The sequence below is a fragment of the Daktulosphaira vitifoliae genome, unplaced genomic scaffold (assembly GCF_025091365.1).
Source record: "Daktulosphaira vitifoliae isolate Bord-2020 unplaced genomic scaffold, ASM2509136v1 Scaffold_3, whole genome shotgun sequence".
Taxonomy (NCBI): domain Eukaryota; kingdom Metazoa; phylum Arthropoda; class Insecta; order Hemiptera; family Phylloxeridae; genus Daktulosphaira; species Daktulosphaira vitifoliae.
Genome location: NW_026099574.1, coordinates 34367744 through 34391188, shown reverse-complemented (window position 1 = coordinate 34391188; position 23445 = coordinate 34367744). Strand labels below are relative to the sequence as shown.

General features: G+C 24.3%; 4 protein-coding genes across 5 annotated transcripts in view; all 4 read right to left on the bottom strand.

Moving 5' to 3' along the window:
* Positions 1-22831, bottom strand: part of LOC126901994 (uncharacterized) — a 51792-nt gene extending 28961 nt beyond the window's left edge. The window contains exons 1-2 of one of the 2 annotated variants that reach the window (XM_050679014.1): positions 22810-22831; positions 21987-22278 (exon numbers count right to left, since the gene is read on the bottom strand). In XM_050679014.1, the coding sequence (XP_050534971.1) occupies positions 21987-22209 (223 nt within the window). In that variant the 5' untranslated portion in view covers positions 22210-22278; positions 22810-22831. The remainder of the gene's footprint in view (positions 1-21986; positions 22279-22809) is intronic. The other variant, XM_050679015.1, reaches the window with a different exon arrangement.
* Positions 3561-7453, bottom strand: LOC126901998 (uncharacterized). The gene is made up of 4 exons (XM_050679023.1): positions 7270-7453; positions 4571-4891; positions 4423-4513; positions 3561-3996 (listed from the first exon to the last, which is right to left on the bottom strand). Exons 1-4 carry the CDS (start codon positions 7336-7338, stop codon positions 3758-3760), a joined length of 720 nt encoding a protein of 239 aa, XP_050534980.1. The 5' UTR covers positions 7339-7453; the 3' UTR covers positions 3561-3757.
* On the bottom strand, positions 11511-19321 carry LOC126901997 (uncharacterized). Its single transcript, XM_050679022.1, has 5 exons — positions 19205-19321; positions 18766-19011; positions 14668-14742; positions 14514-14604; positions 11511-12342 (listed from the first exon to the last, which is right to left on the bottom strand). Exons 1-5 carry the CDS (start codon positions 19271-19273, stop codon positions 12068-12070), a joined length of 756 nt encoding a protein of 251 aa, XP_050534979.1. The 5' UTR covers positions 19274-19321; the 3' UTR covers positions 11511-12067.
* Positions 15288-18092, bottom strand: LOC126901987 (uncharacterized). Its single transcript, XM_050678990.1, has 2 exons — positions 17219-18092; positions 15288-17154 (listed from the first exon to the last, which is right to left on the bottom strand). Exons 1-2 carry the CDS (start codon positions 17763-17765, stop codon positions 15440-15442), a joined length of 2262 nt encoding a protein of 753 aa, XP_050534947.1. The 5' UTR covers positions 17766-18092; the 3' UTR covers positions 15288-15439.
* Positions 22832-23445: the final 614 nt, after the last annotated feature.

Genomic DNA, 23445 nt, shown 5'->3' with positions numbered 1-23445 from the left:
ACTTAAATAAATCGTGTAGGTCTCATCTAACGTTAAAAAATGTTATCTATAATATTATGTTGAATGGGTCCCTTTTATTCTAGAATATCGTATATATGCTATAATTAACTGTAGATAATAATGAATTAAGCTCATGCATATATGTACAAACTTGAAAGTTTCGCGGTAGATAATGTTATACATTTTAGATACAAAGGGAATCCATTTATTAAGTCTCCGGGGAATTGGAGTGATCTCTCATGCTAAACCTAATAATTACTTCAGTTTTAAATACAAATTTTTGGTAAAACTAATCATAACTTAAAAAATCCATAGTATTACTAAAATAAAAACCCAAAAACAGAATACTTGTTTGTTGTTATTATTTGTATTACTAGCCATATAAAAAAAAAATCTAGCATAATAGGATCGCGGCACAGTAGGGACAAGTATAATAACTGACAATGATTATAATCTTTATCGTAAAAAATGCTTCAATACAAATCTGTAGGCAATATTTAATATTTCCAAATCAACATGAACTCCTATTTCCTTATTTATATTTTGATTACAACATTTATGGTATATAAGTATAATGTGTGAATAAATACTTATTATAGTAATTAATATTAGTAAGAAATTGACATTGAATAATTTAGTATTATAATTTTTATGGAGAAATTATACAAAATAAAGTGTTGTATACAGAGTAATTCTTTCATTATTAGCCACTGGATTACTTTTAAAATAATAATTATATTAAAAAAATTTAATTTTATATTTTTCTCGATTAATTAATTATTAAGTTTTTTATTCAATCATCCTTATACCTTAAAAAAGTGGATTTTAATGGAAACACTTGTTTAACTAGTTAATAAAATAAAAAATGATATAATTGAAAAAAAGAATTGTCCTGTTTTGTGTTACCTCAATTTATTATAATACATTAATAGTTAGTACATTTTTTTTTTTTTTGGAATGTTAGTCCACTTTTTTTTAATATAAATACCAGATTAAATTTAAAAGTTCTAAAAATTCTACCTGAATATATTTATAACTAACAATTAAATCATTTTTTTTTCTAATAGGGAGTTAAATGGAGTAAATACCTTTTCCTTTTATATTTTTGTACCGTTTGAAAAAATTAAATGTTAATTTACAATAAACAATTTTTTCGTATTAGATATATATTAGTAATTAAAATCAGAATTAAAAAATAAACTTCATTAAACTTAACTTATGGCTATTTTAGTACATTTAAATATTTCAATTTTGGCTTACACTTACAATAGACCAATAAAAAAATTAAATGAATTTTTATTTTAAATAAAAAATGCAACTTTAGTTGAATAGACACTTAAATACATGGAAAGTATTTTTACAATTTATTATTGGACATTATAAAATTTGAAATAAAATAATAAATATGCTATAATATTGTTGTCTTACACAATTCAAAATAAGTTCGTTATGTTTGAGGCATCTGTGACGTGCAGTAAAAAGTGTTTTATTTGCATCCAAAATTGGTATTTGGCACTTCATACATATTTGATGACCAAAAGATTCAGTAATCTTTGTGTCGATTGGAGCTTTCTACATTTGTATTTGATTATCCGTTATAAATTCGACAAAATAAAAATAAAAAAATTATTATGCTAACAGACTACTTATGTTTCACTGCCCATTTTCCCATAGAAAATAAGCAGTGAAATTGATAGCTGTTAAAAATTTCTTATACTATTGGAAATATTATTGCCCGTGTTACTATTATTCAAAAAATACGAGACGCATAATGCAATATAATAGTGATTTCATTTCCTTCTACCAATAAAACTAGCATCAAGTATAAAATAACTGGTAAATAAATTCAGGCCCAGCAAAAAAGGCCAGTTAAAAATTATATGGAGTGTAAAATAAAAAAAAGTAATATATATTTATACTCAATTCAATAATAACAAATGTAAAGTTTAAAAATCCTTCTAGTGAGTGTTAAAGGGAGCAGTGTTTTTTTGTTCACAGTTGTATATGTTTTGCCCTTGTCATCAATTTGGGGTTTAGCACGCGGACAACGCACATAAAAGGCACACCGTGTTTAGGTCCTTTTATACAACTGTGTATTTCTTATATTTCCACCCTTCGCGAATTGCCATCTATAACAATAGGTCTCTTTTGAAACGTATGAAGCTTTTTGGCCATCCGTTGTCAGTGGGGTCAGTTGCTTTGTGGCATTGATGTTTGTTTTGTAAACGGAAGAACTGACCTATATGCGTCCAAACATCAAACACCGGTTCGTTTCTGGTATAAGGTTTTAAAATTATTATACAATCACAATCTCAATAGAACGAATGCAATTTATGTTCTTCGTGAATTCACACTGTCTTTGTTATAGAAATACAGTACACTCTTGATCATAATTTAATAAAGAGGTAAGATAAAATGTTTAGTGACGTACCAATAATACAATCAAATAACTCCAAAGTGTGTATTTTAGAGTGGATTACGATTTACATTAAAATCATTCAAGAAAAACAAAATTTTAGAAAAAATTGTTTAATACTTGTGGTTGTTTTTTTTACTATAATCAAAATGTATTAAGCAACTTTTAAAATACTGTCAAATAAATTATAAATATATCTGTAATAAAAAAAAAGAATTAACCCAATTTAACAATCGGTAAAAACTTAAATAGCTGCATCCAATAATAAATTATAGAGTTCGCTCGCTTTAGTAGCTTAAATTTGATAAACAATCGAAATAATTCGATTGTGGTCCAAAAAAACCATCCGAAATAACGGTCTGCTTTTATGATTGATATGTCATGAGAATGACTCTTTTCCGGCATTAAGTGTGTATTTGAATACATATTTGTTTTACTCAATCTATTCTCTTTGAAACTACATAATAATGACAGAATGAAGTCATTTGAGACAAATGCTGAACTCATATGGTCTATGACAATTAAAGAACAAAATACACTTGATAATACACGAAAGAATAGGCATTTGACATATTCTAGTGACACGCACGCTTTCACAGCACACGCAATAGTCAATATATTGTTATTTCAAAAAAATGTCACGCGACTTTCGATAAATTTCAAGTGGTACCTCATCGTTCACTTCACCTACCCTTTCACGATGCGTTGGGTTTAGTTTGTTATTGCAGTACTCAGTACTTACTTTGTCGCAAATCCTTTGCAATCAATACAAAGTCAGCACTCGTATAGAATGGAGCACATAATAATGTTATTATACTACTGTACATTTATTGTATCTAATAATTTTGCCAATAAAGTCATTAATATCCACATGATTAAGCGGCCATTTCTAGTTAGTTAGAGTCGCTATTGTTGAAAAGGGTGACCGGCGGTAATAATTTTTTAGTGTTCCTATTTTGTCAATATAAAAATGATTTGCCGCTGTTTTCTGTTTTAAGTATTATAATACGTGTACCGGCACTATATAAATAAAATAACTGATTAATGAAGCGAAATAAAACCCACCGGTTGTAAAATATTAGTATTTACAATAAATATTTTTCACAATGACATTAAATTTAATTTTATTATTCAAAAATAATATTGATAATATACATTAAATATGCTTAACCATTAATCATAACAACAATGGTAATAATAATTAACTAATAAAATACAATTTAGAAAAGTAAATATATCAACATTAGTAATGTCGAGTTGAATACGACGTGTTACACATAATAATATTTTGCTATTTTTTATTTTAAGACAGTGGACTCATTAATATTATCTAATCAATAATTAATTCGAAAAAGAGTTTTTGTTTTCGTCAATACCACGAACGTTGTTAACAATATAATAATTGTTATTGTCTTGCGCTAAGTAAATACATTGTTGTTCCATTGGAAGGGGTCTATAGTTGGGCCAATCTTTATAGTAGAAGCTCCATTCTTGAGAAATATAATCATACTTATAAATACACACATCTAGGAAAAAAGCTGCTCCGAGTAATTCAATATCATCGGCATTTTTATTCATACCTAAAAATCGGTCAATGTAAAAATAAGTATTTACTCTTTATGTAGATTATTTTAAGATATTAATTGGTGGGTGAATTTAGTTTTAACTATATAATATTGTTCTGTTAAATCATAAAAAGGTCATTAAGAGCCTTTTAGTTATAAGGACTTGTAAAGTTTTCTTTATTCAGTTATATTTAAATTTTTGTTCATATTTTCAATTATAGTTTTATATTCTCGAATACTAATTTTGTTTTTATCTATAAATTTATTAAATATTTCATGAAAACACATTCACTCATTAACACTATTATTTTTACATAAACAATTTAAATATTTAAATGATATTTGGCAAATTATTTGTGAACAGTAAGGTAATTTTTACTGTGTATTATTTCATATTAAATTATACTTCCTATGAGATATAAATATTCTATTTCAACTTACTTGGATCTGTAGCAAAATGATACCATAGGTAATCAATAATATTGAATCTACCTAATAATCTCGATATATATGCAGGATTTTCTCTTAAATGCTAATAAAGATATTAATGAATTAAAAAAAATTGATCAATTTGTATGAATTAACTTACATTGATAATATCATGTCTAAGAACATTATGATACCGATCGTCCCCACATAATATGGTAGATATAGCCCTATATAGACAATTTTCTTTTTTAGTTTCACGAAGAAAGATATCATGTGGATGGTTCAAAGGTATTGCAGGACGATTTTCCGCTAAAATTTGCACTGACATAATATTAAATTCCAATCCCAATTTGCTTCGCATTACATTTTTCCAGTTTATAGCGACTGGATTAAAGTAATGATTGAATTCTAGTGGTGATATAATAACAGATAAAATACCATTACTATTAAGCTGGGTTACTTCAGAAACATACTTTACTGCCTATAAAATATTAATAACAGTTTTAAAAACAAAATAAATATAAGTGAGGCAATGTGTGTAAATTGTGATAAAAATAAAAATGCACATTTATATAACAAACAAACACAACTAAAACAATTTTTTAATTGGTTATTTAAAATGATAACTTCAAAAAAAATTAAAAATTAGTCAACATTTTAAACAATAGAGCACTTTTTAAAAAACAATCTGAGTATATTATAAAACAAAACTAACATTAATCAAGTATATATATTATTGTGTAATTCAACCAGAGAACTTAAAAAATTATTTTATATTGTCAATGATTTAAAAGTAAAAATCAGTACTTTTTACTTAATCTCGACTTACGAGTTTTTCGCAATTGATAAAAGACAAAATGCAATAAAAATGTGATTTTTAACCATTCACAGACAAAATCTAAATTTTACCATCAAAAATTTTTTTTACAAATAACAAAATAGAGTTCTATTTTCTGTCAATAATACAACCAGAATCTAAATTAAAATTTGAAATACCTATGTCAAATATAAATATCAAAAAACATCTAATTACGTATACAATTTTATTTGAAATATTGAATGATATATTGATGATAATAACTAAATTTTATATTATAAAATATAATATAATTTCATATAAACTAAAAATATTACTTTATTTTGAAATAAATTTAAAAAAATCTTCTGAGACTTTAAATAATATTCAAAAACTATAAATCATAGTAAAATTCAAGAACTCTAAAATTGAGGTCAATACTTTTACATTATGCTCGTAGAGCAATATAATAAAAGAAATGTTTTTATAGTAAATTTTTAACTATGAAATTTTTTTTGTAGTTACGTTGAAATAATTCTATTTTAGTTATCGAAAAAAACAATCTACGAGCACATGATGAAAATCACAAGGTTTATTTTGGTGTCATTAAACAATATACAGAGTGTTTAGTAAATAAGGAAACAGATCAATTATTGTAAACAATGAGAACAATAGAAACCCGTTTCCTTACTTATTGAACACTTCGTATACAAGTAAATGTATTCCGATGTTAGTTGAAGTCATGAAAACAAATTGATCTAATTGATTGCAATATAGTTGGCAATCATTTCGGAGCTGTACATGTTTTATCTACACACAGCGGTAGCATCTAAAACAGGTGTTGACGTCAAGTTTGATGTAGCTAATGGCTATGAAAACGTTAAAAATAATATTTTTATTTGATCATATTTTTAACTAACTAACACGTGTTTGTTTCACAGCAAAAAATCATATAACAAAAAAAAAAATTTTTACGACCGCTCAAATTCTTGTGTACTTAGAAAACAATAAACAAGACATTGTAAAAATAAACGAAAAAACTTGAATAAAATTTAATTTAATTTAATTTTAATCTTAATGAGCAATACATATAACAAATGAGATAAATTGCTACTAAATTGTATAATATGGATCAGCCTGTAATTCTTACAATATGAAAGTTTATGCTTAAAATTTGAGTAAATCGAGTTTAAAACTTGTTTAGAACATATAAATAAAATCATTAAAAAAAGATCATGTTTATGAAATTTTAGTTTTGTTTAAAACGATTAAAACCAATTTTTTGATATAAAAACAAAAACATTTTTTTCTCAATCCTGTTATTTTATCATTATTGAAAGATATTTTCATAACTATAAAATCAGCTTAAAAAAGTTTTTATATGTAGTAACAAGGATTTAATAAAATTTCTCGAAATATTAGCATTTTTAGATTTAGACAAGGTAGTGTTTAGCGACGCATTATTTTTACCATACACACAAAAAGGAATGCTACTATATTGAGTACAATGCTCGTTAATTTGTATAAAATATAAATCAAAAAGTAATATTACAAAACTGGTTATCCGGCACTTAATAGGTCTATTTTCTGTCTAATAGTATAAAGATGATGAAAGGTTCCTATTTAACTTAAAAAGTTAAAATCATGCTCTCACTTAAGACTACCTTTAAAAATGATTTTTTTACAATAAACTTGATATCCTACGTGACTCAAAAAAATTAATAACATTTTAATCTATTAATTTTTATGAAAAAATTTGGTGTACATTGAAAACTCGAAACTATACATCGTGTAAAGCTATTACAAAAAATTAATTATTTAAAAAATTATGAATTTTTATCTATAATGTTTACAGATAGACCTGTGTTTAGTATTATAAGTTCAAATATGTATCCTTTCACGCAAAAATAAAAGATATAATTGTATAAAGTCACAAATACCATTGAATTTCCAAAAAATTAAAATTTAATTGTGTTAGAACTTAACTTTACTATAAAATTTGAATACCAGAATTTAGGTATATTATTTAGACCTACACTACATATTTTAAATTATTAACTCACCACATTTGAAATAACAGGTGCAATGTTATACAACAGGTAAAAAAATTGAATACACTTCAGAAATGTCATATTTAGATGTAATTTTTGACCAAATGATTAATAATTCTAAAGGAAAAAGAATTGAGTACACTATTAATAAAATTTTATTTTTTCGTCTATTATAATTTTAAAATATCATGTTTTATACAAATCTTCGAATGTTGAAATACTTTTTATTGAATCATGTGTCCAAATAAATTTCTACAATGAATAATAAATCATTATAATTTAAATTTTTTTTATAAATTTAAAATACATTATAGTAAATATAGACAAAAAAAATTATTTAACTAGAAATTTGTAACTTTGAAATAAATTTTATTTAATTTCAATGTGACTTGAAAAGGCATTAATTTTACCATGATATGTGTTATTTTTTTGAGTCTGTCACTACTTTTTTCAGCTCTTACTGGACCGATTTTTCTCAACGATACGTCAAAAAATCACAAATCGTATCTAGTTGAGGACATTACTCCTATAAATTGAAAATATTTTTCTCGTTCTCTGTAAATGATGGAAATCCCTCAAAAAATTAAATTTTTAAAATCTGTAAATTTCATCAATATTTCAACTCTTTTTCTTAAAATATCATAATTTTTTAAAAAATGAACAATTCAAAGTAAATGTTAGCTTCGATGTAAAGCTGAGAAGGTATTAATTTTACTATGATGCTAAAATAGTGATTTTAACAAAATATTGAGCTTTTCTCGTAAATTTATTGTAAATAGTAATTATAAAGTCTCCGGAAGGCATACATAGTAAAAATATACTTTGCTTAAATATGTTTTTACGCTAATTTCAAATTTGCAATTACATTTTAGATTATAAAAACAAGTATTTATATTTAAAAATTTATTTTGATTTTTAATATGTCAAAAATAATTCGTGCAAAATTTCAATTCAAATTGTCTTGTTTAACCTATTTTTTGTGTCCTTTAAAAATGATTTTTATGAAAGATTATAATTTAAAAAGTTTAATTTTTAATCTTTTAGCTTCGATGCGAAGCTGAGATAGTATTGGTTTTACTATGTGTTTTTTTTTTTGGTGTCCGTTACCACTTTTTCTCAGCTCTCGCCAAACGGATTTTTTTCAACGATACGTCAAAAGATCAAAAATCGCATCTAGTCGAAGACATTACCCTCAAAAATTGAAAAATTTTCCATTGTTTACTCTATATGGGGGAAACCTCTAAAAAAATAACCAATTTAAAAATCGCTAATTTTCGAAATTTTTCCAATTTTTTTTACTTAAAACTGCTATAACTTTTTCAAAAATGAATAAATCAATATAATTTTTTTTTATAGATGTTTGATGTCTTTACCTATTATTTGGTATATTTTTTTCATAAATTTAACCCTTTACCAGCCCACATGGGAGGATTCAAAATGACAACTTTTCACAAAAAATTAATTTTTTCAACTTAACATTTGAAAGTGTTCCGGAAATACTGACACTTTTATATATATCTTAAATCAAAGCTTATGTAATATGCTTTAATATTAAAAAAATAATTTCGTACTTTATTTTGTCTTCATAGTAAAAATATGCTATTTTTGTGTTAAAATTCTTGGTTTTGTATTTTATTTTATTTTATTATAAGGGGATTACATTGATTTTCATAAATATTATATCAATCTATTTGACATAGTTTAAAAAGTTAAACATATTTAAATTTTATTGTTTCTTTGAAGTCGAGAAAAATAACTTTAAAATTTGAACAAGCTAAATTTCTATTATTATTGAGTGACGAATGCGACGTACGGTTTCTGAGACGGTAACACTTGGGTCTTTCATGCCTGTGGCACTGAATTTTTTCTTAATTCTTTTTGAGTTAGGAAAAAATGTTTAACTCATTTGATTTTTATCTCATTTAGATTCAATAACTGCATTAAATATCAAAGATCCCATTAATCTCTTGTGAGAAGAAAGTCATATTAATATAATTTTACTATGTGGTCTTTTTTTGTAGCTATCATTTATTTTCTCAGCTCTCACTTGACCTACTTTTTTGACAAATTTTTTTTTTAATTAAACACTATCTACAGATTTGCATTGAAGCGTTTTTTATGATAGTGATTTTAATCACTGTCAGATATCATCTATACTGGACCCAACTATGCCACGACCCCACTGTGCTGGGTTTTTTTTTTAATCAAACTATTAATCTGTTTACTGGAGTTAATTAAAAATAGCTACTTATGCACAAAAATTTTACTTTTTCAACTTGAGTTGATATAAATTTAATAAAATATATTTTTAATCTGACTTATAAGAAACTGTAATATTTACACAATTATTTTATGGCGTCATTTATGGCGATATTCTTGATTTATGTCTTTGAATATTATTACTATTATAAAAATTAACTTATTTGTATTAATTTTTTTGCGTGTATTTCAGTAGTCCTAAAATAATTAAGTAATAATAAGTAACCATCAAAATTTATTTTTATTCAAATTTTTTTCAATATACTTCATCAGTTATAACTTCTTAAGTATTTTTTTTTTTTTGGGTATAAAGAATTAAATTTATTTTATGACATATATTACAGAAATAAATTTTACATATATATATATATATATAAATGTATATATTTTTGGACAAAGCGCTTAGACTTAAATTTATATTTAGCACCTTACAATTTTATACAGTGTCTTAATATTTTCACTAACATAAATTTGTATACAACAAAAGATAAAATTTTTAAATTAAATTTCATAGAAGTTATAAGAATTACATCTGAAGTATAAATTATGTACACCTTTTTTAAATTTTGATAGCTCTATGAATAGTTATTTTGTAAACTTATTTGTAGTTAGCAACTTTTAAATTATGTTTCAAGGTATCCAAAAATAATTTTATATTATTCATTGCAATAATAATACATCAAAAATATGAATATAAAAAAAGCGGTAGCACAGTGGGGTCGCGGCACAGTGGGGACGTGGCATAGTTGGCTCCAATATGAATTTAATCTGACAGTGATTAAAATCACTATCATTAGAAACGCTTCGATGCAAATCTGTAGATAATATTTAATTTTAACAAATTAATGGATTATTCCAGAAGCTATATGATCTCCTATTTCCTTATTTATATTTTAATTAGTAGTTCTTTGATTTAAAAATATAATATATGAATAAATACTAATTCTAGTTATTAAATTTAGTATGAAAATGATATTCAATAATTTAATATTGTAATTTATACGAAGAAATTATAAAAATAATAAAGTAGTTGTATATTCCTTTAATTTTAACGAGTATAAAAATTTAATGGGATTGATGCAATATTTTTTAATAAAAATTTTTTGTTACTTATGAATAAATACACTGGACTACAAGGAATTTACATCAGAAACAAAAATATATTTTCTAAGTCAACTTTTTTCGATGTTTTAAATGTGCAATTAGGCTTTTTCAATCTAAATTTTAATATTATTACTTATTATTAAAAAATAATTATGAAAAAAAAAAAAAGTTTTAAATTAATATTGATTTTGATTAATAATATATTAAAAATAAAGAAAATGACATATTTAACCTATTTTTTAATCGTTTAAAGTTGATTTTTGTGAATGTTTATAATAAAAAAAAATTTATTTAATTTAACAACTTTTAGCTGAATTGGCAAGTTTGAAATTGACATCATCAAATAGAAAATTTTATGACAATTAAAAAAATTGTATCGTTAAGATTAATATGCAGTTAGGAAGATTTATAATTACTATTTATAGTAAAAATATCAAAGTAGATCAATTGTTTTTTGCATTTTTATCGTAATAGATAACTTAAATTGAAGTAATAATATTAACTTCCTAGTAACCTTTGGTGTTTGAAAAGATTCTGCAATTGAAATATTCAGAACTTAATTAATTTTAATGATTTACTTTAACTAAATGAACCAATCAAAACAAAGTTGTTAAAAAGATTTACTCAATTGAGCGTATAATACAATTTGATTATAATTGTAAAAATCCACTGTCAATTCAGGAGAAACTAACAATCATTTTTTTTANCACTGTCAATTCAAGAGAAACTAACAATCATTTTTTTTAGAAATTATTTATATAGCAACATGTTACCAAAAAATTTATAATATTATAGTCTAGTAGTAGCACACACAAATAGAGTAAAAAAATAATTAAATTACAAAGTAAAATGATTTCATTTTGTAGTTAAACCTATCATATCAAACTTGATTCGTCAATAAATACTTAGAAAACATTAGAAATGAATGATTTTAATTGTTTGTATGGAGAACATGGAATAACTAACTGTTTAATTGATAAATTTAAAAAAATGACGAATCTTATAAGAATATAAAATTATACAGATATTTGTATTAAATTACCTAAATTATTATTTTTTGTAACTGTTAATAATTATACCATTTATTTTTTTTTTTCTATACATTTTATACAACTATAGTGTCATCAACATAATAAACTAAGTAGAAACCTTTTTTGCTTTGTGCTAAGTAAATACACTGATCTCTTAATAAATCTAACTTAAGTGTCTCCTCTTTTTTATCACATATTTTTGATTTTATTAAAGAAATTATATTTGTTAGTTTTTCCTTAATATTCATGGGGTCATTCTCTGTTCCTTTAGTAGTTTCATCGTCCATAGCTCTTTTCACTGTTTCTGTTCTTTTCACTGACTCTTTTTTTGAAGTTTTCTCAGTTTCTTTTTTGTTGATAACTTTGTGTAGTGTTATTTCTGGCTTTATTTCTAGACAATTTTGAAATTCTTTTTGTTATACTTTTTTAGATTCATTTAAATAGACCATATTTGACTCTATTTCTGCTGTTTTTTTTATAACTTTTTTTGATTTTTTCTCAGAAACGCTATCAGATAATTTATCAGCGATAACTCTAAATTCAAACTGCGATTTTCTCAATGATATATAATCAGGTAAATCCTTGTGGTAGAAATCCCATTCTTTTGTATCATAATCATATTTATAGATACCAACATTTAGAAAAGTAGCTGCAGCGTATAATTCAATATCATCAGGAATAATTGTCACACCTAAAAATTTAATTTATATATGTAAATTATAAATAATACGAACTTTAACTTCAACAAAGACATAAAGAAAAATAAAAAAAATAAAAAATATATATCATTTTTAACAATGGTACTATAAACATTTGTTATTATAAAATATATGAACAAAACTAATTCAAAATTTTAGTTTTAATCATATATTGTTGACAATATTTAATAAAGTACTAGTAGTGGCGGTGCGTAGGTGGTAGACTTTGAGTCAGCATCACCCTAATAATAATGTTTCTTGAAAGGTTTTTTTTTCAATATATTTTTATTTAATAAATATTACCTGCTTTTAAATTTAATTTTATTAATAATTCTCTTTTATATACAGAGTGATTTATTTTTGACCATTAAATTTCTCCTATAATAATAATAATCTTATAAATAATTTTTTTGACTTTGTTGAGTAATATTTATCTCACAATATATAAGTGGTTAAATAGTTATTAGGTACGTCATTTATCTTATTTTTAGAGTAAAACCTTAATATTTTTAAATGTAAACACACACATGTAACTAGCTTATAAAATAGGAAATTATTCCATTAAGAAAACTGCTTGTCGATTTTAAATTTTGGAATGGTACATCAAATTTTATTAGCATTTTAAAATTTCGACTGCAGGAGAAGTGCAGATATAACTATTTTTATTTTTCTGCCGCACTCCGTTTCCTCCCGCTTAGGTAAAAAAAGATAATTACTCCTGAAGTACAAGTCCAAAAGTTGTTATCGACCAGTAATTTTCTTTATTTGATTATTATTTTATAAATAAGCTCGTAAACAATGTATGCTGCCATTTGAAAAATTGAAGTCATTAGGTACACCTTAATAAAGTATAAAGTATGAACATAAAAAATAAATAATGATTGATAAATAAGGAAAAACATGTATCTAAATAAAACAAAAAAAAAAAATTGTCGCTTCTATTTTGATTTTATTGAAAAACTGCTGGTTCGTTAAATCTGTTGACTTTGTGTACAAGTGTACAAACAGATTCTGACATCTTTAATTACTCATGATCCTGCGAACTCTTCGCGTTACCTTTTTTCAAATAAATTTTACAGTTTTGGATTATATTAAAAGTACATTTTTTATTATTTGTCTCTTATACAATAAGAAATAAAAAAACGTTATTATTATTATTTTTTTAATTTTCATAATAACCAATTATTAGTTTTTTCTTTTTTTAGAAAAAATGTTAGATTAATAACAATTTTAGGGTATAACAACTAGTAGGTGAAGGTAGTGTAGATGAGCACAGCTTGCACTACCCCATGGTAACAATTATAAAAGGTTAAACTAATGTTGAATTGAAATTTTTAAATTAAAAACTATTGTGTATATTTATAATGGATACTTGACCATTTATTTATTTTTTACAAATATCAATGTATACTTTTCAAAATATTTTTGAAATATGTCAAAAAATGAACAACACGGTTACGATATTTTTACCGTGAGACGTATAATTTCTTTTACAACTAAAAATAAAAAGCCTATTTCACAATAACCAATAGAATGTAAAGATGAAGAGTATATACATGAGATAATAGGGCTAATACATAATTCATTATGTTTTCACTAATCTAAATTTTATCTAAAACACATAATTATTTTGGTTGTAAGAAAAGAGATTGATCTTTAATTTCCATTTGAGTATATTTAATCGATAATAACAAAAAAGATGAGTCTCTGCGTAAATTTTACTCACTCATCGCTACTAAGTTTCAGCATCAGTTTGCAATGGTTTAATGGTTAAGGCAAATGTTTTAAAGTGTAGATATGTGTATCCTTACAAAATTTGGTTAAAATTTTTTACGAGTACAAAGTGACAAAAAAAAAAAAAAAAATACAAAAATCAAAAGTTAAAAAATATTTTTTTGGCTTTAAAAATGTATAAACACACATAGCGTTTCCTTAAATATTATTACTGTTCTTTGAGTTTTATAAAAACAATATGTGTACTATTTTTTATGGAGCTCTAAAAAAAATTTAAGAAAAATCTAGCCACTTTAATAGATAATATAGATACTAATATTTTGTAATACATTCAAACTATATAATTATTTAATACTTACAAGGTTAATAGAATTTTCATTTTAAATTTAAAGTAATTTATTTCAAACAATAAATAGGCACATAAAAATACCTGGATTAATTGAAAAGTGGTACCACAAATAATCTTCAATCTTGTACTTGCCCAATATTTTTTCTAAATATTCACGATTTTCCCTTATATACTAATTGAAATATGAATAATTGGGTTAAAAATAATTCAAATAATAATATTCATTTAAACTTACTTCAAATATAAGATGTCTTAAATAACGCTGATATCTCTCGTCTCCACATAATAAAATAGATAATGCCCTGTATAATAGGGTGGTCCTTAGCTTATAGGTGTAGAATTTTTTTTTTCGAAATTTGATCGGGCCACCCCCCAGATTTGTTCTAAACTATAAAAAAATGGTTCATACTTAATTTCGTTAATTTTGGTCAACCCTAAGCCGTGCCTCAAGAGGGTTGAAAACTCGGTAATAAGGGTAGTTTTTCAGTTATTGTGGTTTATCTCAAAAACTATGACATTTACGTAAACGTTTATAAGAAAAAAATTGTAGATATTAATATTCTAAATAATAAAGTTCATTACTAAAAAAGTCGTAAGTCAAGTATTTACCTCGTAAAAGTTAAAAGTTCAAACATTTTTTAAAAAAGGTGTTTTTCAGTTTTTTGCGATTAAATCCGAAAGTATTAACTATAGAAAAAAATAACTTATTATAAAATGTTTTTAAAATTAAATTTACAATAATATTTGTTATAAGTGTTTTTCTCATAAAACGACTCATTCTATCACAAAATAACAAAAACTCGGTTTTATACTATAATAAATTTTATATTGACAAAATAATAGATTATTTTGGCTTATTTATAAGAAAAATAAAAATAACACACTTCCAGTACATATTAGCTTGAATGTGAAACTGAGAAAGTATTTATTTATTTTTTTATGTGTTATAAAAAATATTGTAATTTTAATAAATGCAAGGTTAAAATTTCGCTATAAAATAAATAATATTAAAATTCTCTAGAGAGAGTACTTCTTTTTGCATCAGGATATTTCTTACGATAGTCATAAACCGATTGTATTAAAAATTGTTTTTGTTCTTCATCTTTAGTAATTATTTCATTGAAATTACTTATTAATTGAACTCCTCGTTCAGCTGCATCGTTGATGACTTTCAACTGATTAAATAAAGATTTACCTTTTTGGTAATTATCATTTTCATTCCAATCTAACGGATTTTGGTTCAAAAAATCGGTGGCAATGTTAAATCTTTCAAATAACTTTATCGATGAACTATTTATAAATTCATAAATTTGTTTATTTTTTAGAGACGCATAATTATTTATTGGAACAACATAACGCTTAATTACATTTGCATTGTCATCGTGATTTTTTAGTGACTGTACCATTTTTAATTTCATTGATAAAGGAATATTTGAATCAAAAAATGATAATCCTGCTACTTCGGGAGTTAGGTACCACAAGTGACCACAAAATTTTTTTAATGCAATTTTTGATATATTTTTATCTATTTTTTCATATTCAATCAAACAATGAACAAATGAAAGATCTTGATAAGGTGCTTCAATTGCAACATGTGAGCGAAACCATCTTTCAATATAAACACATATTATAAATATACAAATATCTCGACATGCTCTTTCTTGTTCTGCGGTCATATGAAATTGTTTTCTAAAAATATATATTTTTAGGCAATATATCGCTTTGGACATCCATCGGGCGTGATGGAATGCTCCCGGAACTCGAAACAATATACTGCGATGTGGGATTCCTCCTAGGAAAATTATAGACAGTTCTAATAGCTCTCTATAATCTTCTCTAAACTGTTTTTCTTTTGAAATAATTAGCGAAAATTCAAGTACACGTTGTTTGGCATCGCATAATTTTTCACTAACATATTTATCTTCTATACCTGGATTGAATTTATTTGTATTTATGTTACTCCAGCCTTCTTGGAATTTTTTAAAAAGTTGAACATTAGGCCCTGAGGTTGAACCAAATTTTTCTTCGAAAATACTTTTTAAAACAATTTCATAAATATGATGTCGACAAAGTAAATACAACAAATCTTTTTCAAGACGTTGTTCTAATAATATACATGTGCCTTTTAATCTACCGGTGTTTGAAGACGTAGTATCACAGCAAACAGCTACAACTGAGTTTTTTAGGCCCCATTCTTCAATTGATTCATATACTTTTATAGCCTGTTCCTCTCCAGTTCCTTCTGATAATTTTGGTACACCTAGAAGTTGTTCATGATCCCCACTAGAAATAATTATTGGTAATCGGTCAACAAGATCTTTTGAAGTTAACGAAGGAAGCAATTTGCCATCCCAGTGTACGACTGCATTACTAAATAAGCTAATTTGAAAATTTTCACGTAAATTTAAAGCTCGTTCTTTACGTAACTTTTCACGTTCTCTATGTATTGACGAACGATTTATTACCAAACTATCAACGTTTTGACCAAATGCTTCAGCCGCTGCCATAAGTAAATGAGTGGCGTCTCTGTCACTGATCATACATCTATCCAATGCAGCTACAAGTTTGTTAGTGAGAAACTGTTTTGAAGCTCGTTTACTAGTAGATGGACCAGGTTCACATAATGTTTTCTCAAAAATTAAATCATCATTGGTCGACATGATTTGACTATCATCGTCAGTGTCACTTTCTGACGATCCTGAATAAAACTTAACTGTATCATCTGCAATTATTATTCATAAACAATATAATATAATAGAACATTTATAAGTTAATTAAACACTTACACGATGCTTTTATTTCATCATAAGTACGTTTTTTTCTTTTTTCTGTTTTTTCAAAGCGTAAATACTTTTTTTGTTCAGCTTGATATGAATCATAATCGATTCCACTCAACGATCCCGGACGACCTTTTTCACGTTGACGAATTAAAAATTGTTTATCCAACTCAATACTCATCAGATTCATAGCGTCAGCATGTGCTATATCAAAAAGGTCGTCAAATTTATCGATAAAACAATTTTCTTTTTTTTTTTGAGTATCAGTTTGTCGTGATGCATTTTTTTGCAAACTTCGCCATTCGTCGTAAATTGCTTCCAATTTTAATATACAGTGACGTACTTCACGAGTTGGAATGCGAGCTTTTTGCCAAAATATTAAAACCTCATCTATTACTAATCGTGCACTATCACGAATGCTTAATTTGACTTCACGTATATTATGAAACAATACTCTAAGAACTTGTATATTAGAAGGTAATTTACAGCCAAAAATTTGATGGACAGTATGACCTAATAAATAAATCTGTTTACGCAAATTTACTTTGTGTGACATATTACAACACTACTTTTAATATTAAATAATAAAAGAAAAACGTAGAAAATAACAAAAATTACACTTAATCAGCGTTAAAACGAACAAAATATAAACAAAAACTTGGTACCAAGCCCGTTCAAATGCTGCAATAGGTATTTGCGAGTATAAACGAGTTTTAAACTATTGTAATAGTATAATTTTACTTATTGGTTACAATCAAACCTATTATCGAAGAATTATCAACAGGTGTAATCTAACAATAGGTGACAAAAATATATTAATTTTATATGATTTTGATAATTTTTAAAAACAGATAGTGAAACATTTAAGATTCTAAATCAATAATGATACCTAAAAAGCTTGATAAAATAAAACACGTTTTGATACCTATACAATAAGATTAAAAATAAAAATCAACTTTTTTTTTAAACATTACACAATGAGAATACTGATGAGAGGATTACCTCGTTGACATAAATAAGCCAAAATAATCTATTATTTTGTCAATATAAAATTTATTATAGTATAAAACCGAGTTTTTGTTATTTTGTGATAGAATGAGTCGTTTTATGAGAAAAACACTTATAACAAATATTATTGTAAATTTAATTTTAAAAACATTTTATAATAAGTTATTTTTTTCTATAGTTAATACTTTCGGATTTAATCGCAAAAAACTGAAAAACACCTTTTTTAAAAAATGTTTGAACTTTTAACTTTTACGAGGTAAATACTTGACTTACGACTTTTTTAGTAATGAACTTTATTATTTAGAATATTAATATCTACAATTTTTTTCTTATAAACGTTTACGTAAATGTCATAGTTTTTGAGATAAACCACAATAACTGAAAAACTACCCTTATTACCGAGTTTTCAACCCTCTTGAGGCACGGCTTAGGGTTGACCAAAATTAACGAAATTAAGTATGAACCATTTTTTTATAGTTTAGAACAAATTTGGGGGGTGGCCCGATCAAATTTCGAAAAAAAAAAATAAGGACCACCCTAATATATAAGCAATTTTCTTTTTTAATCTCAACAACACACTTTTCATACGGCGTGTTTAGTAATTTAGTAAGATTGTCATCTCTTACAACTTCGAACGAAAATTTATTAAAATCTAATTGAAACTTTTTACGTGTTGCAACTTTCCATTTTTGAGAAACTGGATGAAAATAATGTTCAAATTCTACTGGTTTTCTTACAACTTTTAAAACTCCATTTTGATTAAATTTCGTTATTTCAGAAATATATTTTACGATCTAGATTATATCAAATATTAATTGTTACATAAAATTATTAAAACAAAAATATTTTATTAATATTCATTAACAAATTGCAAATTAATCAACTTAATAGACATTTCATTATTTAATTATACACAAACATCAAAATTATTGACTAATTAATTTTTATATTTTCATCAAATAATAACTAAATTAATAAATTAATTACCTGTATGGAATATGTAAAACCAATGTTAATGAACAGCAAAAAGATTTTTATATATATCAATAACATCATTGGAAAAAAATAATTAATTCATATACGATGGTATTCTATAGATATATACAATTTATTTTCATTGATTTTAAATATTAATAAAAATTAACATTTATATTATTGTTATGACAAAATTAATGTTTTTTATTTTCTCTTGACAGATCATACAAAACAATATCATATCACATTACATGTATACTTAATTACATCACATACTTAATATAAAAATAAGATATACGTCAAAATATTTTCACTATAATTTACATTTAAAATATTTCAATTACGAATAACATTACAGAAATTAGATCATCTTAAGTGATAAATAATAATATCTAAAACTGAGGTCATTGTTTAACAAATATATTTTTTAACTTCAACTTAATGCTATAATACTGACCCAATTTTACACATTTTCTTCTTTATTTAACACCAAATTTATTTAATTAAAATTTAATTCTTGTGCTAAATAATATGATACTAACTTTTAGAGGATGAAAATTGTGTGAAGATATACTTTGAAAATATAATTCCAATTTTAAATTTTGATCAGTTTACATTATTTATTGACATTAAGCTCCAATTATTTTTAATGATACTTAATTAAACTTATTTTAATATATTTAAATATAGTAATTATCTAAAAGAAAGAAACTGAGTGGAAAATAACAAAAATAATAAACGTTTTCTCTGTCAGCAGCATTTAATTAAATTGATAACATTATGAATTTTATTAGTAAAATTTTGTATTCATAATTTGATTACGTTATATACGTTTCGCATTATGTATTTTACTGTTCTTATTGCTAACTTATGTAAATAATTCGTTTTAATTAAACAATTCAACATTTTTTTTTTTATAAAACTTAAAAAATGATTATTTAGAATTTTAAATAATAACCTAAATAATAGTAATATCGAATTTCCATTACATACTTTGAGCTCTAATTAAATTATGATGATTACTGTTATTCGGTGTGGCGTGGCTCGTTGGTCACACTAGTTGTTGACAAAACTCTAGTGTTAAGTCGCGCCTACTGGTGTAGGTGAACGGATGGGAGACCATACATACGATTTTACGTAAGCATTATGTTCCTAGTGCAGAAGGCAATGGGAAACCACTGCACTTAAATTTCCTCAAGATATACAAATCCAAATGGGCAACGATAAGGCAAGTCCTTTAGCAGATAATGACTATAATTTCGTATTACAATAATAATTCATATAAAAATATCATTTACAGAACTGTTTAAACATGCTTTTCACGATATTTTTGATGATAACAATTATGTAATTTTTTAAAATTAATAAAAAAATTAGGCGATAAATCTTAATTTCTTATTAGAGACATTGGCAGCTTTATTATAAGCTAGTTGTCTCTACAATTAAAAATTTTTTTACCAAAGTTAATTTTTTTTTCTACTTAGTACTATTATAAAAATACTATTTTGATGAAAATCATTTTGAAATTTTTAAAAATTTAATGTCTTCTTATAGATACGATCTGTGATCTTTTGACGTATCGTTGAAAGAAATAGGTTCGGCGAAAGCTGAGACTAAGTTACAACAGATTCATTTTAATAAATATTTAAATATGAATTTAAAAAATAAGGATAATTTATATGATAACATAATAAAGTAGTTTAATGTGATACTTAATATTATATTTATATAAAATAATTGTAAAATAATAATTATTAATTCATAAATAATAAAAATCGAAATTATTTATTGTATAAAAATATTTTTTAGTAAATCTTATTATCTTTATTATTTTATCAAAAAATATTCATTTGATAACTCAATATCTTAACGAATTTATTTGTTTCATTTTAATAGTAAAAATGTATTTAAATATGAATCAACAAAATATGCTTAATTTATATAACATAATATAATAGTTCAATGTAATACTAAATATAATTTTTATAAAAACTAATTATAAATTTATAATTATTAATTGATAATAAAAAAACTTCTGTTACATTAAAAAGTTTAGCTAATTATAAATAAATAAGTGAAAAAACTTTTGGCACATTAAAAAGTTTAGCTACTTTTTTAACACTGTCTTGATATAATGTTATTAAATTTTGATTGTCAGGTATTTCCTTTGAAATGTTATCGTGCTCCCATAAGTCATCATTTATAAGAATAGTATAGTTTCTTTTTAAATGTGCAAGCTTTCTGCATTCTAATAATTGCGCTTTGTATTTTTCAATATTTTTTTTTAGAATTTGTATACCATCAAAATTATTTAATACGTCATTTGGATAAATTTCCTTCAGAACATTCGAAATACAGTCAAGAGGTAATGTAGAAATGAAGTACTTCCTAAATGTGTCTAACATATGTCTTAATAAACTTTTAAAGTAATAAATGATTACATTTCCTATTAGGTAATCTATAGTCCTATCCGATAATGAAATAATTACTACAGCTTCAGAGAAAATATCGATTCTATTCATGACTTCAATTAAAAACAAACAAAATCTATCGACTAATGTTATTCCAACACTTTCCATAGTATTCAGATAATGAGTATAACTCTGAATAATTTCTAAATTGTTATTTCGAAAAATCAGTTTCCCTAACCTTTTGTTAATGGTAAATTCTTTTTGAACAGGAACAATAATTTGATTTTGTTGCGTCCACGTCCACGGCTTTTCACATTTTCTCGGGTCAAAATATTCTAATTTCTCAACATCAGGATCATCCAAAAGTGTATTTTCATCATAAGGTAGAGGACAAAGAGATGCATCACTACCAGTGTAATATTTATTTTCTCGTAATGTTAGCTGAAGGAATGCTGGATACCCTCTTATAAGTTCATTTAGATCGTCATTGGTTACAAAAGTTTGATATTCAATATTCGTAAATAGTTCATTAGTCTTAGGTACAATAATTGCATTGGAAATTGTTATGTTCAATAACATACTATGTATAATACTAAAATAATTCATTTTACTTGTATTAGTGATAATTAAAATGATAACTCACTAGAAATTTCTTGTGCATAAATTGATTAAATTCTATAGAAAAATGAATTTTAGTATTAAATAATTATTTGAATAAATAATTCTTTTTTGTAAATTTCAAGGTTTTTCTATAAATATAAAACTATAACGAATTAATTTTTTACAAGTGTTTTTGGTACATAACAAATAAAGTAAAAATGGTTCTATAATTATTATAGTTAAAATAGTATAAATCAAAATAATAATTACTATTTCGCTATTAAATTAGTAACTATAATATATAACAAAATTATGCCCTGTGGGCAGGTGAAATATCAGATTTCCAAAAATAATATTCCAAATGATAGGTAAACACATCATGCATTAAAAAAAAAAAAATTATATTGATATATTCATTTTTGTTATTCAAAAGTTACGGCAGTTTTTAGTAAAAAAAATTTTAAAAATTTCGAAAATTAGCGATTATTAAATTTGTAATTTTTTTGGAGGTTTTGAAGCTAAAACGGATATTACATAAAAGGTGTACATAGATATAAATTTAGAATATTGTATAGTAATATTGAATCGATTTTCATAAATAAATACCTTTGAAAAAAAAATGTATGACTTATAATATCCATAAAAATTGAAATGGGTCATATTGACCCCCACGCAATTTGTAACGTTATAATTTTTTTTTGGACTTTTTTTCAAAATATCGTTTTATTGTAAAAACAATGTTATAATCAATATAATTGTGTAATTGGAATTATGCTACCGACTGTGCAATTAAGTTTTAAAAATAAATAATCTATTGAGAATATTCACTACTCGATGATACGAAATAAATAAGAAAAAAACATGTAATAAATACATCGCGTCGCAATGTGGACACATTGATTATCGATAATCGATGTGCTGCTATGAACGAATAATTGTATATACTTGTATCATAATATTTAAATGTATTGTAATAATAATAAAAAAATTCAATTCAAAAAAATGTAATTTATATAAATGTAAATACACATAAAAGTAGTAAATATAAGCCGTGTTTGAGCTCAAGGAAATACAAGAAAAATTAATTAAAATACATTTGGTAGTAGTAAAAGCTTTTGTTTACCGCCTTAAAAATAAGATTTTGCAGTTAAAATAATTTTTTTACAAACCAAAATTTTTTAATAAAATTTTGAAATTAAGTTTTTTTTGTATTTTATTTATTTTTTAATTTTAATTTTTGAA

Coding starts and splice junctions, on each gene's coding strand:
- LOC126901998 (XM_050679023.1), bottom strand. CDS start 7,338: ATGACATTTCTGAAGTGTATTCAATTTTTTTACCTGTTGTATAACATT. Junction 4,892..7,269: donor CACCTGTTATTTCAAATGTG/GTGAGTTAATAA, acceptor AATATTTTATAG/GCAGTAAAGTATGTTTCTGA. Junction 4,514..4,570: donor TTAGACATGATATTATCAAT/GTAAGTTAATTC, acceptor TATCTTTATTAG/CATTTAAGAGAAAATCCTGC.
- LOC126901987 (XM_050678990.1), bottom strand. CDS start 17,765: ATGTCACACAAAGTAAATTTGCGTAAACAGATTTATTTATTAGGTCAT. Junction 17,155..17,218: donor TGATGAAATAAAAGCATCGT/GTAAGTGTTTAA, acceptor TAATAATTGCAG/ATGATACAGTTAAGTTTTAT.
- LOC126901997 (XM_050679022.1), bottom strand. CDS start 19,273: ATGATGTTATTGATATATATAAAAATCTTTTTGCTGTTCATTAACATT. Junction 14,743..18,765: donor AGATTAAAAAAGAAAATTGC/TTATATATTAGG, acceptor AGGACCACCCTA/TTATACAGGGCATTATCTAT. Junction 14,605..14,667: donor TAAGACATCTTATATTTGAA/GTAAGTTTAAAT, acceptor TATTTCAATTAG/TATATAAGGGAAAATCGTGA.